Raw genomic sequence first — 15,200 nt, forward strand, 5'->3', positions numbered from 1 at the left:
GTCTATAAGTTATAGGATAGAGGGCATCATAACACACCCATTCACCTCTCTGGGAGGCCAGTGTTGTCCAGTAGAAAAGTAGTTCGAGCCACAGGTGCAATTTTTAAAAATTTTATTGAAGTATAGTTGATTTACAATGTGTTAATTTCTGCTGTACAGCAAAGTGACTCAGTTTTACATACATATGTTCTTTTTCATATTCTTTTCCATTATGGTTTATCACAGGATAACAAGTGTAATCTTGTGTTCTAGTAGTCATATGAAAAAAGCAAAGAGATAAAATTAATTTTAATAATTATTTCACCTAATTCAATACACCCAAAATATCATTTCAACATGTAATAATGTAAAGATTATTCATGAGATTATTTTATCTTATTGTCATGTCTTAGAAATCCAGCGTGTGGATAACTTACAGCACATTTCTGGCACGAAATGAAAGCGTTAAAAGGGAAATGTGGATCTGCCAAGACAATAAAGTTGGAAAAATATTCCACACTGCTTCGGGTTTTAATACAAATTAATTATAATTAAATCAAGTTTAAAATTCTGGTCTTCAGTCACACTAGCCACACTTCACGTGCTTGATAGCCACAGATGGCTACTGGCTACCGCATTGGGCAGAGCGAGTCTGGACTGTAACTACCTTCAGACGTGGCGCCCAGAACCATACCTCCCTGCAGACGCACGATGCAGCTCCGGGCGCAGAGAAGCCCCGATCCTGCAGTTCCGGAGGTCTCCACGAGGTAGCACTAAGGAGCACACCCTCGCCAGCGCGCGACCCGCGTCCAACCCCGGAAGCTAAATTCCGCCGTTATATCTAGTTCCTCCGGCTTTCTCCACTCCCGGATGCACTCTGCCTAATACTCTCAAGTCCTGAAGACGGCGACGGGACAGGATGGGAAGGGCAGCAGAGCCTCGCAGTCCGCTGAGCTAGTGAAGAGCGGCGCCTGGAGCCACTCACGTGCGGTGGGCGCGCAGGTCCCGACCCCCGACCAGCGCAGACTGCAGAGAAGCCCCGCGGTAGAACGCGTCGCCCGGCTACCGCCATCGCGTCGTCTTCTCTAGAATCGTCAGGGCCGGGCCTGAGCTCCCACCGACGGCACCCCGGGCCCAGTGCAGTCGCAAGCCTCCCCTCCAATGATTCAGAAGTCACGCCCGGCGCTGCTGCAGCCTCAAGATGTCGGAGACAGGGTGGAAACGCTTATGGTAACCTGCGGGGAAGGGAAGGCAGGGGTTCCGGCATTGCCGGCTCGGGGAGGGAAATTCGGAAGGTTGCCGAGGGTCAGCGGCCCTCGGGGAACCTTTTCTGCCTCCGGGATGCGCGCATAACCGGTTGGGGACGTGGCGGCAGAGATGGAGTTTGACTAAGGGATTAAAAGAGGGGAGGGAGGGAGGAAGGAGAGAAGTTGCAGTCCAGTCCTTGGGACAGGCTAGCAAAGGTCTCGCTCCTGTATTGGTAATCTGGGTAGAGGTAGGCGGAATTGCCGGGGCTTTGGCCGGTGTCGGGGGGGAATGTGCCCGCGTGCTCCAGAGCGAGGTGCGAGCGCTACGGGACGTTGCTTTGAGTTGGATGCCTAGAATGACAGGTGGGAGGACACCTGGGTAGATATTTGGACCATTGCAAAGCCCGGCAATAACGCTAAGCCTGAGAAGCGGCCGTTGCTCGAACGAGGTGGGTTATGGCTGCACAGCGCCCGCGGGCTGGGCCAGGTGGACTCTCCCGGGAACCGGTGCGGTTTGCCAGCGCCACGAGGCCACGCCCCTCCCGCGCCTGGATTGGCTGCCGTGTTCGTGCCGCGGGGCTGCCATTGGTGGAGGCGGAGGCTGGGCTGGGCCGGCGAGGATGGTGTGGCTGAGTTGCTGCTAGCGGTGGGTGGAGGCGGGGATGCGGCTTCGCTTTAGGCCGGGAATGCGGCAGCGGCTACTTTTCTCCCTGAGGTCGAGGTCACGGGCCACCTGCGCTGGGGGCAGGGCAGGGGTGTGGGGTTTTTTGTTTTGTTTTGTTTTTTATCTTTAACAAAGGTGGAGGCGGGGACCGCTCTATGTTTACATCTTATAACATGTGCTTAAGTATTTCTTTTTGGGTCCTCCAGCTCTGGCCTGGAGATCTGAATTGGATTTAGGATATAGTTTTTTTGAAGGGGAGTAGGAGTTGCTTGTGGAATCTGTTTGCTAACTATTCAAGTGCTGCTTATTGCCTTTATGTATCTATGTATCATTGTTTGGTTGTTTTTGCCCTACCCCCCCCTCAAAAAACAAAAAAAACAAATAAAAAAGCCCGCTGTATTACTCGTTTTATTTACCTTGAATAAATTTGGGCTGTTTAGGGAAAAAAAAATCAAGCATGCCTTAAAGGGTATGCCATCCACCACTGACAATATCTTAAAAATGAAAAGTGTAAATTCTATCTTTTTAATACAATTATGTTACCTGTATTTTGTGTGTGTGTGTGTGTTACGCAGGCCTCACTGTTGTGGCCTCTCCCGTTGCGGAGCACAGGCTCCGGACGCGCAGGCTTAATGGCCATGGCTCACGGGCCTAGCCGCTCCACGGCATGTGGGATCTTCCCGGACCCGGGCATGAACCCGTGTCCCCTGCATCGGCAGGCGGACTCTCAAGCACTGCGCCACCAGGGAAGCCCATGTTACCTGTTTTGTTTTGTTTTGTTTTTTAACTATCAGAGGTTAATCTATACTGCTGGTGTATCTTTTGCATCTGTTCTATGCTAATGGACCTGGAAGATTACAAAGTTAAAAAAGTTATGGGCTCTATGCATGCATGTATCCACAAATATTTATTTAGCCAATAAAATGTTCAAACAATGTGCTGTAAAAATAAAAACATTAAGAAAATAGTTCTGCAATGGAGGACAGTGTGTTGGGCGTTGGGGAGCAGTATACAGTAGTTCCGTACACAACCTGTGAGAGCATTAGAGAGGCAGCTCCAAAGAGAACTGCTTAGAAGCTGTAACTGCAGGCCATTCCTACAGCCTTACTGGAGCAAAGGGCTGGAGGGAGCCAGGGGAGAGTCCCCTGTCCAGGGATGTGGCCTGCAGGGCCCTTTAAGCTTTATCCTGTGGAATTGTGCTCAAGGGAGAGCCATGTGCAGATTTCCTGTTAGATGAAGTGATTCGTTCGTTCATTTTTTTTTTAATTTATTTTTGGCTGCATTGGGTCTTCGTTGCCGTGCGAGGGCTTTCTCTAGTTGCGGTGAGCGGGGGCTACTCTTTGTTGTAATGAGCGGGCTTCTGACTGTGGTGGCTTCTCTTGTTGCAGAGCAGGGGCTCTACGCGTGCGGGCTTCAGTAGTTGTGGCTCGCGGGCTCTAGAGCACAGGCTCAGTAGTTGTGGCGCAAGGGCTTAGCTGCTCCATGGCATGTGGGATCTTCCCGGACCAGGGCTCGAACCCGTGTCCCCTGCATTGGCAGGCGGATTCTTAACCACTGCGCCACCAGGGAAGTCCCTGATTCATTCATTCTTGATTGTTGAGCACCTGCTGTGGACCAGGCTCCGTGGTCAGTGCTGGAGGAACCACCATGAACAGGACAGTCCAGGCCTCCTCTGTCCTTGACCCTCAGTCATAAGGCAGGTGGGCTCCAGCGCCGTGGAAGCACTGAAGAGGAGCACTGAACGCGAGTGTGGGGTTAGGGTAGATCAATGGCAGGGTGTTCACTGGGATGGAGCGCCCTGGACAAGAGGCACATGGTGGGTGAGGAAGAAAGATGAGTTCAGGTTTGGAAATGTCAACACGCGGTGCCTGTGGGACATCGGATTAAGTAGATATGGGAGTCTGCAGAAGACAGGTTGCAAGTGTGGACCGAAGGGTGGAAAAGAAGAGGCCCTGCATGTGAAAGCGGAGAGGCCTGGGAAGTGGGAGGAAGATCAGGACAGTGTTAATCCCAGAAGCCGGAGGCAGAGCACATTTCCAGAAGGAGCTGGTGGTGGTCAACAAGCAACAGCAGAATGCTGCTGAGCTGCCTGGGAAGTGCCCTGGACTGTCACTTAGACTGGGAGGGATGGTGAAAAAAGCATGAACTTTGAGTCCTAGCCAATGGCTTCAAACCCTGTGACTTAGGATACGTTGTCATCCTTGTGAGCTCCAGTTTCATCTGGAAAATGGGTTTGAACATCTAGCTCTTATGAGCATTGTGAGATTTCGAGGTGCTGTATATGGATGCCTCACCCCAGGCTGCTCTGGTAGCGGGGGTTGGCACTGCTGAGGCTGGAGACCCCCAAGGAGATCACTAGGATGGATCAGTGCGGGGCAGGCTCTAGGAGGAATGAGGGGTCATAAGTAGGAGTTGGTCATGAAACAGTAGGTAGACCAAGGAGTCTTATTTGTCTCCCAAATGTCCTGCTGGGACATGAAGGAGAGGCAAGCGTGTGGAGAACCGTGGACAGAGTTTCCATTAGGGGATGTTGAGTTTGAGATGCCTATAGGCCATTCGAGGGGAGGTGGGGGAAGCATGGGGACAGTGGACTCGGGAGAGAGGCTGAAGTGGGCTGGAGGTGTGGGCGTTGCCAGCATGTGTGCGTCGAGCATGGTGTGGTGTGGAGGTGAGGGTGCCCTGAGAGGCCGCAGCTACGGGGAGATAAGAGGAACAGCAACATCTGTGTCTGGGGAAAGGAGGCTTAGAAGGGCAGCCAGAAACCAAAAAGAGAGGAGCGGCGATCAGCTGTTTCAAATGCACCAGAGAGGCCAAGTAAGAGAAGGCCACAGATGGGAAAGGGGTTCTGGGATATGGCAGGTCCTTGGTGAGGCAGCTTTAGTGGAGGGGCTTTATCTGGATGGCAGACTGGGGAACCTGAAGGGTGACTAGTGAAGAGGGAGTGGAGATGATGTGGCATCAGGCTGGAAAGATGGGGGGCTTTCAAGCTTGTTCCAGACACAGGAGAAGATGTCAGTGGAAGTAAGAGGCTGAGTATGCAGGGAAGAGAGGCTCACTGATGCCATAAAGGTTCGGATGAGGCTGAGAAACAAAATTCGTGGGAATATGGGTTAGCAAAAGGAGCAGGACACACATTTGATGAAGTTGTTCCCATCTGGCTTGGTTGTACTTGTGGTCTTACCTTTGATGCTTGGAAGGCTATTTGAACGTGGTTATAAGCTCCAGTATTTATTATCTGAACTTATTAAGTCCTTTTAAGGAATTCCAGTTATAAATTGAGACTTGCTTTTTTGGTGAAACGTGAAATAATCTTTCTTCTCTGTGAAACAAATACCACAGATTACAAACATTTTGGTTCCGGGTAGGTAGTTTTTTTTGACGTGTGTAACAGGCAACTTCATCTTAATAGCATTTTAGGACTATAGTATGCCATTTATTAAAAAGTAATAGTGCAAATGACATTTAATGAGAAGACAGAAGATCTTTGGATGGAGTTTGCCAAGTGTCTCCTTTGGAAAAGAGGACATTTGTTTCCTGCTTGGATTTTTAAAAGTGTGTTTTCACAACCATTTGATTGCGTCTGGATTCCGGGGCGTGCCGTGGGGCCTCTGGAGTGTGCTTGGGGGGAACACAGTCAGTCTGCGAGGCAGTCCTGCCCTTCTGGGTGCCGCCTCTCGATTAGACAGTGTGTGTGACTCTCCCGGCTTAGAGGACAGCCAGCAAACCCAGGAGTGGTTGCTGGCCTGTGGCGCCCCTGTGATCTGTTTAGGTCCCAGTGAGACGAATGGGTATATGACAGGGGGAATGTTTTACATTAAGGAAATGCATGGGTTTTACAGGAAGTGGACCAGACGTTTCACATTCTACCTGCTCACTTATGGTTTCACTTCCTTTGTCTTACTCCTGTAAATAGCCTGCAGGCCCTACAACCAAAGGAACCTGAAACCAGCAGTTCAGAGTTAAAACACTGTTCAGTTGATTTTTGCTTTTGTGACAAGAAGGAGTTGGCCTTTAACTTACCGTCAAGACAAGTAGGGAGGTGTGGTCAGTGGCATAATTCACAGACGGAAATTACCGTGTTGCTCAGTAGGAGCAAAGTTATCCATAAGTTTTTAATTATCAGTAATTACTAAAGTTGTTATCGGTAAGACCAGAAAGCTACCTCTTGGAGTATACTGTGTTCTCAGCAACATTCCAACACTGTTCATTCCTGGCTATGCTTTTCCCTTCTGTGAAGTCTGACGCTAATACAGGGCGCCACCAGGTGAGTTTCTAAGAGATCCTTACAGAGAACTGACTGGTCCAGGTGTGGTGAAGGCTGAGACAAAGCTGCTGACACAGTGTTCTCTTGCCCTGCAGTTGCAGCCCGTGATCAAAGCTTTCCTGTGTGGCTCCATCAGTGGGACCTGCTCTACCCTCCTTTTCCAACCCCTGGATCTCCTCAAAACGCGCCTGCAGACCCTCCAGCCCTCAGCCCGTGGGTAAGGCCTGCTGCCCCCTCCCCCCCTTTTCACCAAGGACCTGGTTTCAACGACTTCTCTCAGACACTGGCGCATCTTTACTGTGTTCAGTCAACTTCCATTCTGTTGGATGAGCAAAGAGAAACACAGGCCAGGCCGAGCTTTCATGTGTTCTATATATACTCTGTTATATGTGACATTTCTCTTAATTAAGTGGGGTCCTTCCCTGAGTAGCTTCCTGGGATCTGCCTTGGTGACGTTTGCATTTTACTGTGCCAGCCTGTAATGTCATAACTGTGCTGCCTGGCACAAGTAGTGGGTGGTTTTCTGGAAATAAGGTAGGTATTGAGTGTATCTTGTGTGCCCCCTGTTGGGCTCAGCCCTGTGGGAAGTACACAGAGTGTATGTAAAATGAGAGGTTATCCCATTGCTTGCAGTGTGAATGGACAAAGAATCATGCGCCTGCCACATCATGAACGCATAGGAACTCAGAGTAACTCCAAGGCGCCTTTTAGAGATTCTTAAGTGTTCTAGAAAAGAGTCCATACAGAGAAGTCTGTGAGTGGGGAGTTCTTTCACAAGGATGTGGTCTAAGTGATTTCTCCTTCCTTGCCTCCATTTTGTCTGCCTTCAGATCCAGACGTGTTGGGATGTTGGCTCTGCTCTTGAATGTGGTTCGCACGGAGAGTCTTTTGGGCCTCTGGAAAGGGATGTCCCCTGTAAGCTGCCTTTTGGGTCTTGTCTTGCACCCCCTCCTTTAATAACTAGCCATCTCTCATCCACCTCACACCTCCTCTCTTTTAAGGGTACATGAGGTTGGAGGTGGTGGGAGGGCCTTTCTGGTCTTCCTGCCCGTCCCTCTCACTGTCGCTGGCTTCCATTTGAGGGCCCTGGGAATAGCACACCTGTGCGCCCTGGGCACGACTTCTTAGTGCAGCATGAAGTCCTAGAGCAGAGGCAGCTGGCGCCCCACCTGTCAACAGGCCTTGCCCTCACCCCTCCAGTGCCTCCACACCTGCATTTCTTCGCCTAGACAGCTTTTTCTGTCCTTAGGAACTCACTTTGCTGGAAATGGCAGGGAATTCACACTCACCCCAACCCCGCAGCAGCCCTTAACCAATGAAAGACGAGAGCTGATGTTTAAAACTTCCCTTCCCTCCTCGGGTGGCAGGGTAACCGAGGCGTGGACACTGATTCCCAGAGTTCCCCAGAGGGATTCCGTTGCCCATGGCAATAGCTGATGAGATGACACAGTCTTTGTTGGCTGCCTTCTCTCCCATCTCATTTCCCTACTCTCCCATTGGTGTTCCCTCCACACCTTAAATCGACTCCTTGCATGCGAATCCTGGGTCTTCTTTGGGGAAATCCAGCTCAGACAGGATCTTACGTGTTGGTGTTTGATTCCGTTCCTCCCTCCGACTTGTTCTGCAGTCCATCGTGAGGTGCGTCCCTGGCATTGGAATCTACTTTGGCACTCTCTACTCTTTAAAGCAGTACTTCCTGCGAGGCCATCCCCCCACCGCCCTGGAGTCAGTCATACTGGGGGTGGGCTCCCGCTCTGTTGCGGGGGTCTGCATGTCACCCATCACTGTGATCAAGACACGGTACGAGGTGAGTGGGCAAACAGAGACACTGGGCTCTTGAGTCTAGTGGCGACTGATGCCGCCTCCTAATTTATAACCTAACACAGGGTTGATGTGGTCGGAGAACTCATCTGTGTAGTCAGGCCAAGCACATGCAAACTAGAGCCGCCAGGGCTCCGGTAATGCACCCTGAGGATGTCTTCGTTCAGTACGCAAACCCAGGGCCACTGTGCCAGCCGTTGGTTCTGTGCTTCCTTTGCAGAGCGGGCGGTACGGCTATGAGAGCATCTACGCGGCCCTGAGGAGCATCTATCACAGCGAGGGGTACCGGGGTCTCTTCAGTGGCCTGACAGCAACACTCCTTCGTGATGCCCCCTTTTCTGGAATCTACTTGATGTTTTACAACCAGACCAAAAACATTGTGCTTCGTGGTACGGGTAAAGGAAGGTGTGGTGGGAAGAGATATCCCTCGAGAGATCACATCCTCACCACTTTCTCTGAGATAGGAGACTATTCGTTGTTCTTAGCAGCTCCAGATTCTTCTCCTAGTTTTAGAAACCGAGCCATATCTGCATTGTGTCAGGCATGGGACCCGGTGCTGGGATGCAAGGGCGGCCATGAAGACATGGTCCCTGCCCTTCTGAGTTTATAGCTTCCTAAGGCAGACTACTGTTAGTATGTAATTCTTGAGTCGGGGAGGGGGTAGGATAAAGCTCATTTTGCATACGTTTTGCAGCAATGCTTCCCACATTTGCCTGATCTTAAGAATTCTGGGTCCTACCCAAGGCATCCTAAATCAGAAGCTTTGGGGTAAGACCTGAGAGACTGTATTTTTCAAGAAGTACTTGTTGTGATTCTTATCAGACAAGTTTGGGAAATCCAATGGGTCAGGAGCTAGAAGAAAAATATTTTCATGTCCCTTGCTGTGCTCCTGGTTAACGTTGTTTTGAGCCCTCCTTTTGGATGGAGAGAAAGATGCCAAACCCCTAGCATTCTGGCAGGCCCACCCTCCCAGTAAGCTCGTGTTGTCAAGACATGGGCAAAATCGACAGGCAGTAAACATCCACCCAGGCAGAGCCAGGCATTGATAGAAACACATCCTATAAAGTGAACCTGCATTCAGTAAGGTGTCTATGGATAACATGAGCAAGGAATTGCAACCAAAGTCGTTTAATTGGGAAAGCCAGAATGCCACCCCCATGACAGTGGTGTCAGTTGGGGTGCTTTGGGAGATTTGCTGCTTCTCCCCAGGCGCCAGGAGGTGTGACACTACAGGTCACAGCCTTACCTTACAGGAGAAAGTTAAGGCAATAAGGGAGCTTGGATATACATTTTTAACTTCTTCATCCATCCTAAAATTTTTTTTAATTTGGGATTTAGAAATCATTTTATGCTTACCAAAAAAGCCACAAGAATAGTACCTATAACTCCATAGCTCTTCATTATTCTCTTTCTATGTGTATAATTGTTTTCCTCAAACCATTTAAGAATAAGTTGCGGACATGATGCCTCTTCACCCTCAAATACATCAGTGTGTACTTCCTAAGAACAAATGCATTCTTGTATAACCATCGATAGTTCTTTCATCTATAGTCTTGATTTCTCCAATTTTCCCAATAATGTATTTTGTAGCAATTTTTATTTTTTATTTTCAAGAGTATAAGCCAGTTATATAACCTCAGCATGGGTTTCCCTGATGTTTCCTTTCAACTAGATTCATTTATACCTTTTTAGCAAGAGGAGCACCTAACTGAGGTTGTGTCTTCAGTGCCTTATATCAGGAAGCTCATGACATCCGTTTGACGCACTGTGGGTGATGTTAACTTTTTATCACTATAAAAATAGTGTCTCCACTGAAAACTCAATTGTTTGTTCTTTTGTAATTTCTAAGTATCTCTGTGGGGAGATACTTTGAATCTATATAAATCTATATAACACCTCCTGTCCTTTCATCCATATATTTTAGCATCAGTGAATGACTTGCCTGAATCAATTATGCTGATGGTTGTAAAAAGGTGAACTTTTAGTTCCATTATCCTACTTACACTGATTAGTTTAGATTTTGAATTCTTAGCCTTGTTTGAACCCAGACCCTTCTGGCTTTCAGGAAGAATTAGTGGGCAACTTGGCATGGATGTTTATCTGATGAATGTGGGATTTATTTATAACCGAATGTTGCCTTTGTCCTGTTTCAGACCAGTTGGATGCAGTCCTTGTTCCCGTTGTAAATTTCAGTTGTGGGATATTTGCTGGGATTCTGGCCTCACTGGTAACTCAACCTGCAGATGTTATCAAAACTCACATGCAGCTCTCCCCAATGAAATTTCGGTGGATTGGCCAGGCAGTGACACTCATTTTCAAAGTAAGGCTTTAGAATAAATATTGGTTCATATTGTGGTTAAGGCTTTCTCTCTAAGGCAGTAGCTCTTATCCTTCACATGGTAGAATCACCTGGGAAGCTTTTAAAACAATCCCGATTCCCAGCTCATAACCTGGGCTTATCATATTAGAATCTCTGGGGGAGATGAAACCCTGGCATCAGTATTTTAAGTTCCCTGGTGATTCCAATGTGTTGCCAAGGTTGAGAATCACTGCTAAAAATCTATGGTTGTGGGGGTTTTTGTTGTTTTGGTTTTGTTTGTTTAGGGAGGGAGCCTGACAGTAGGACAACATGTGATATTTGTTAAACATGCATATTGTTGGGCTCTATCCCAGACCTACCTAGTCAGGAGATCTGGGAGGACTCCTTAATCTAATCAAGGATCTAGGAGAAAATGTAGTCAGAAGAAAATCACAGGCACATTGTTTTGTTTCCAGGAGTTTGCGCTAATGCAAATGGACAGATGGTATTGAAGATAAAAAGTACAGTAATTATAAAGTACGCTAAAATGCTATTTAAAAGACACTGAGTAAGCCCTTTGGAAACATGTACTGTTATCAGATATTCTTTTTGAGAGTAAATTTGTCACTTAGATCTTTAGATGTTTCTGTACTTCTCAATTTTTGTATGTAGCACAGGAAACATGTAAGCATCTGCAGCAAATATCTGCCTTATCCTAGATATAAGCAAGTATTTGTGACTCTGATCATATTCATCACACTGCTTAGGTTGCCTGCTTTCTTATTCTTTATACCTAAAATCATGAAGTTTGAAAATAGAGTCTTCAGTAAATGTGAAAATGGTAAGATTTTCAGCGAAGAAATAAATTCCCCTGGATGGAGCAAGCCTAAAAAAGATAAAACTTAGCAACTACTCCCAAAAAAAATTTTTTTAGTTAATTGCCTCCTTGGACCCAGTATTCGTAGTTTTAACATTATTTATAAAAGTCTAAAAAGTAAGACTTAACAATGGGGTAATGCAGAGAGAGATCCTCACTCTCGTGCCAGGTATATAAGTGTATTGCTGCTTTAGTCCCAGAGTTTTGGCCTCCATTTTCCTCCTAGGACTATGGGCTGCGTGGCTTCTTCCAAGGCGGTGTCCCCCGGGCCCTCCGCAGAACTCTGATGGCAGCCATGGCGTGGACAGTCTACGAAGAGATGATGGCCAGGATGGGCCTGCAGTCCTGACCGAGCCAGGACCAGGCAGAGATGGGATCTGTTGCCCTGCCTGGTTTCTGCCAAGGACCTCTTCAGCTCACTACCCTGGACCCGGACGAAGTCCTATCTGGAGAGGCAGGCAAACACGTCATCTTCAATTACCCAGCTCAAGAAGAGAATAGGTGGGCCCGACTCAAGCCTTCCAGACCTCCCAGAAGAGGAGTCACTGACATGGACATCATATTGGGGAGTTAGGAGAAGGGTCTGCATACCCTGCAAGGCTACTTGAAAAGGCATTTCCAGAGGGTGCTCTGTCCGGTGGCTCTGCTCAGCCACCCACTATGCCACAGTGCCTCTTTGGATCTGCTCTTGGGCAATGCAGCGCCAGGGATGCTGTGGGCCGCCTGCAGTGGCGGAGGAGTTCCAGCAGCCAGGCTGGATCTGCTGAGAGAGGAGTCACTGTCACCAGGCTGAAGTCTGCCTCTGAGGTGATGTTAGGATGAGGAAGAACAGATGTCATGACTTCATTGGTTCCTCATCGACTTCTCAGAGGCTCCGGAGAAGGGGGGCAGTGGCTTCCTAGCCCCTAAGTGTCCAAATAATATTGTTTGATCTTGGCTCCTGCACTGTTTCAACTCCAAGTCGCTCTGGCATTTTTCTGCAGCTAAAGCTGGATAAATAAAGTGAAGCACTTTATCATCGAAAAACCTCAAGTGCCACGACTCCGCTCTAAAATAACAAAATAGTCTAACGTGGCTGACTCTTGAACTGTATAGGTCCTCAAACCTAAAATTTTTTAAAATAGCTTTATTTTATATATCATACAATTCATCCATTCCAAATAGACAATTCTGTGATTTTTTTTAGTAACTTTACTGACTGGTGCAGCCATCACCATAAATCAGTTTCAGAACACAGTCACTCCCCCGCCCCCAATAAGATCTCTTATTTACAATTAACCCTCGATCCCAGCCCCAGCACAGCCTAGGCAGCCACTGAACTGCTTTCTGTCTATAAATTTGCCTTTTCTGTGCAAATAGTGTCATACACTACGTAGTCTGTTGTATCTGGCTTCTTTCACTTAGCATAACGTTTTGGAGGTTCATCCATGATGTGGCATGTTCAACACTTTATCCTTTTTTTATGGCCAAATAATATTCTATTGTGTGCCTATTTATCCATTCATCAGTTGATGAATGTGTGAATTGTTAGCACTTTTTGGCACTTAACGAATATTGTCACTATGAACATTCACGTATGAATCATTTGTGTGGACATATATTTTCATTTCCCTTGTGTACATGCCTAGGAGTGGAATTACTGGATCATGTGGTAACTATGTTTAATCATTTGAGAAACTACCAGACTGTTTCCAAAGTGGCAGCACCATTTAACATCACCACCAGAAGTTTATGAGGGTTCTGGTTTCTGCACACCCTCCTCAACACTTGTTATTGTCTGTTTTATTTATTGTACCCATTCTAGTGGGTTCTGTCAACTTTCAAGCTTAGGAAGCGGCTGTTGTTTTATCCAAAGAGCAGAAGGGGGAAGTTTGATCTCCTGGTTAAGAACATGGGCTGTGATCCAGGCGGCCCAGGTTAAAAGGCTGGCTCTCCACCTACTTAGACACATTTGAAATTGTCCCGAGGGGATGGGGATAGTAATATTTCCTACCTCCCGGGGTGGTGGCAAGGGTTAAATGAGCATATGTTTCTGGTGCATTACATTAGTTTCCTAGGGCTGTCACAGCAAACCACCACAAATTGGGTGGCTTCTAACAAATTTATTATCTCAGTTTGGAGCCTACAAGTCTGAAATCAAGATGTTTGCAGGACCATACTCTCCGAAGGCTCTAGGGGAAGATGGTTCCTTGTCTCTTCCAGTTAATCCCATGGTGGCTGGCAATTCTTGGCGTTCATCAATCCAATCTGTCTCTGTCTTCACAATGCTTTCTCCCCCGTGTGTCTCTCTGTCCAAATTTGCATCTATTTTTAAGGACACCAGTCATTGGATTAGGGCCCACCCTACTCCAGAATGACATCTTGATTACATTGCAAAGACCGTATTTCCAAATATGGTCATGTTCATAGGAACTGGGGGTTAGGACTCCAACATCTTTTTGGGGGACACAAGTCAACTCATACATATTAAGTTTAATGATTTATAAGTTTAAGTTTTAGGTTAGAATGCCGTACTCAAAATTATAATATGGAGAGGAGTATGGGAGAAGACAAACCAGGATCCTAATCTCCTAGTGGTACCCAAGCCACCAGTGCTTGGTGACCTATGTGTGTGAGGCTGTGTGCTGGGGAAAGCAGGGGAGCACCTAGGGCTGGAAATGGTGTGCTTGGGGCAGGAATGCAGGGCAGGCAGCTTAACACGGATGATGGATGGAGTGCCTGCCGCCTAAGGACATAGCCTCTGAGGCAGGATGTTCAGGTTTCTTGGCCTCTTCAGTCTCCCTGAACCTCATCTTGGGCTCTGGGAGCCTAATGCCAGTGGGGCCCAGCCAGGGGCTCCTGGGAGTGGAGGGGCAGAGATAAGCCCCAGAGGTGCAGGCTTCATCCCAGTGCAGATTTGCTCTCCTTATACACAGCTGGTGAATTTCAGCCACCAGAGTCCCCTCCCTGCTCTTCATTTGTTCTTTTGGGGGCAAATCATCTTAAAATTTGGAGAAATCGTCTCATTTTCTCTAAATATGGAGTAAAACTGAAATTTGCCATTATGAACTCTGATTCCAGAGGCAAGCGGCCCTGGGGTCTACATATCCCAGGCCCCCAGAATTTGTTTTTTCCTCTCCTGCAGTCTCCCACAAGTATTAAAGTTCAGAAAGGAAGTGGCTAGTGAGCTTCAGAGGGCTTTGGAAACACTGCCCAGTGGCCCCCGCCTTTTTTAAATTGATTCGTTCTTGGCTGCCTTAGACCTAAAGCAAATTATTTAGGGGCGGAGCTTTGTGGGAGTAAACAGTCATCTGGCGCTAGAGATAAGGCCTAGTAAGGCAGGAGGCAAAAAGGGCAGAAGCAAAGCTTTCAAGCTGCTATACTCAATTTCCAAGAATATGTTATGAAATATCTCAATCACAAGAGTAGAATAGATGGTACATTGCCCCTTCACTCACATCACTCAAATGGAACAATTATCAGGATTTAGCCACTTGTCTTTCCCCTCTCCCCCACCTCCTTTTTTCTTTCCTTAACTGAAGCTTTTAAAAGCAGATCCCAGACATCATACCATTTCACCCTTCCACATTTCAATATGCATCTCTAAAAATTATGGACATTTTTCTTAGGTAACTACGTTATTATGCTACTTGAAAAAAGTTAACATTTTTTTTTTTGTTTATCATCCAATACCCAGCCCATATTCATGTTTCCCTGATTCTCTCAAAAATTATTTACAGTTGGTTTATTTGAATCAGGATTCAAACAAGTCCTAAGATTCTTTCACCAGCTGTTAGAAAGTTGAAGTAATTTTGAGGCAAACCACGGTTAAAAAAATGAGTCATCACTTCCTGAGGGCCCAATCAAGTCAGGGAGCCTAGCAATAGGACTCCGGGGGGGGGGGGGTTGCAAAGCTGAGATCTGCTCTCCAAGGCAGTGCTCCTACGCCTCCAGGCTGAGCAGTGTGCACTGCCAACTTCTTGCTGCCTTCAAATTCTCAAATATCAGCTTTTGTCACCACGTCCTCTCTAAAAAAAAAACTGGCTCAATGCCATAATCTGTAAGTGTTC

General features: G+C 47.3%; 1 protein-coding gene across 3 annotated transcripts; it reads left to right on the forward strand.

The window, feature by feature from the left end:
• Positions 1–834: 834 nt before the first annotated feature.
• Positions 835–12,177, forward strand: SLC25A38 (solute carrier family 25 member 38). Of its 3 annotated transcripts, none has more exons than XM_081246724.1 (7): positions 835–1,209; positions 6,250–6,371; positions 6,985–7,069; positions 7,782–7,961; positions 8,196–8,370; positions 10,129–10,295; positions 11,378–11,649. In XM_081246724.1, exons 1-7 carry the CDS (start codon positions 1,141–1,143, stop codon positions 11,498–11,500), a joined length of 921 nt encoding a protein of 306 aa, XP_081102850.1. In that variant the 5' UTR covers positions 835–1,140; the 3' UTR covers positions 11,501–11,649. The 3 variants fall into 3 exon arrangements, with proteins under 3 accessions (XP_081102850.1, XP_081102851.1, XP_081102852.1); XM_081246725.1 differs by having other exon boundaries at positions 8,196–8,364; XM_081246726.1 differs by lacking the exon at positions 10,129–10,295 and having other exon boundaries at positions 8,196–8,364; positions 11,378–12,177.
• Positions 12,178–15,200: the final 3,023 nt, after the last annotated feature.

The sequence above is a fragment of the Mesoplodon bidens genome (assembly GCF_964165515.1).
Source record: "Mesoplodon bidens genome assembly, chromosome: 10".
In the NCBI taxonomy this organism is placed as follows: Eukaryota; Metazoa; Chordata; class Mammalia; order Artiodactyla; family Ziphiidae; genus Mesoplodon; species Mesoplodon bidens.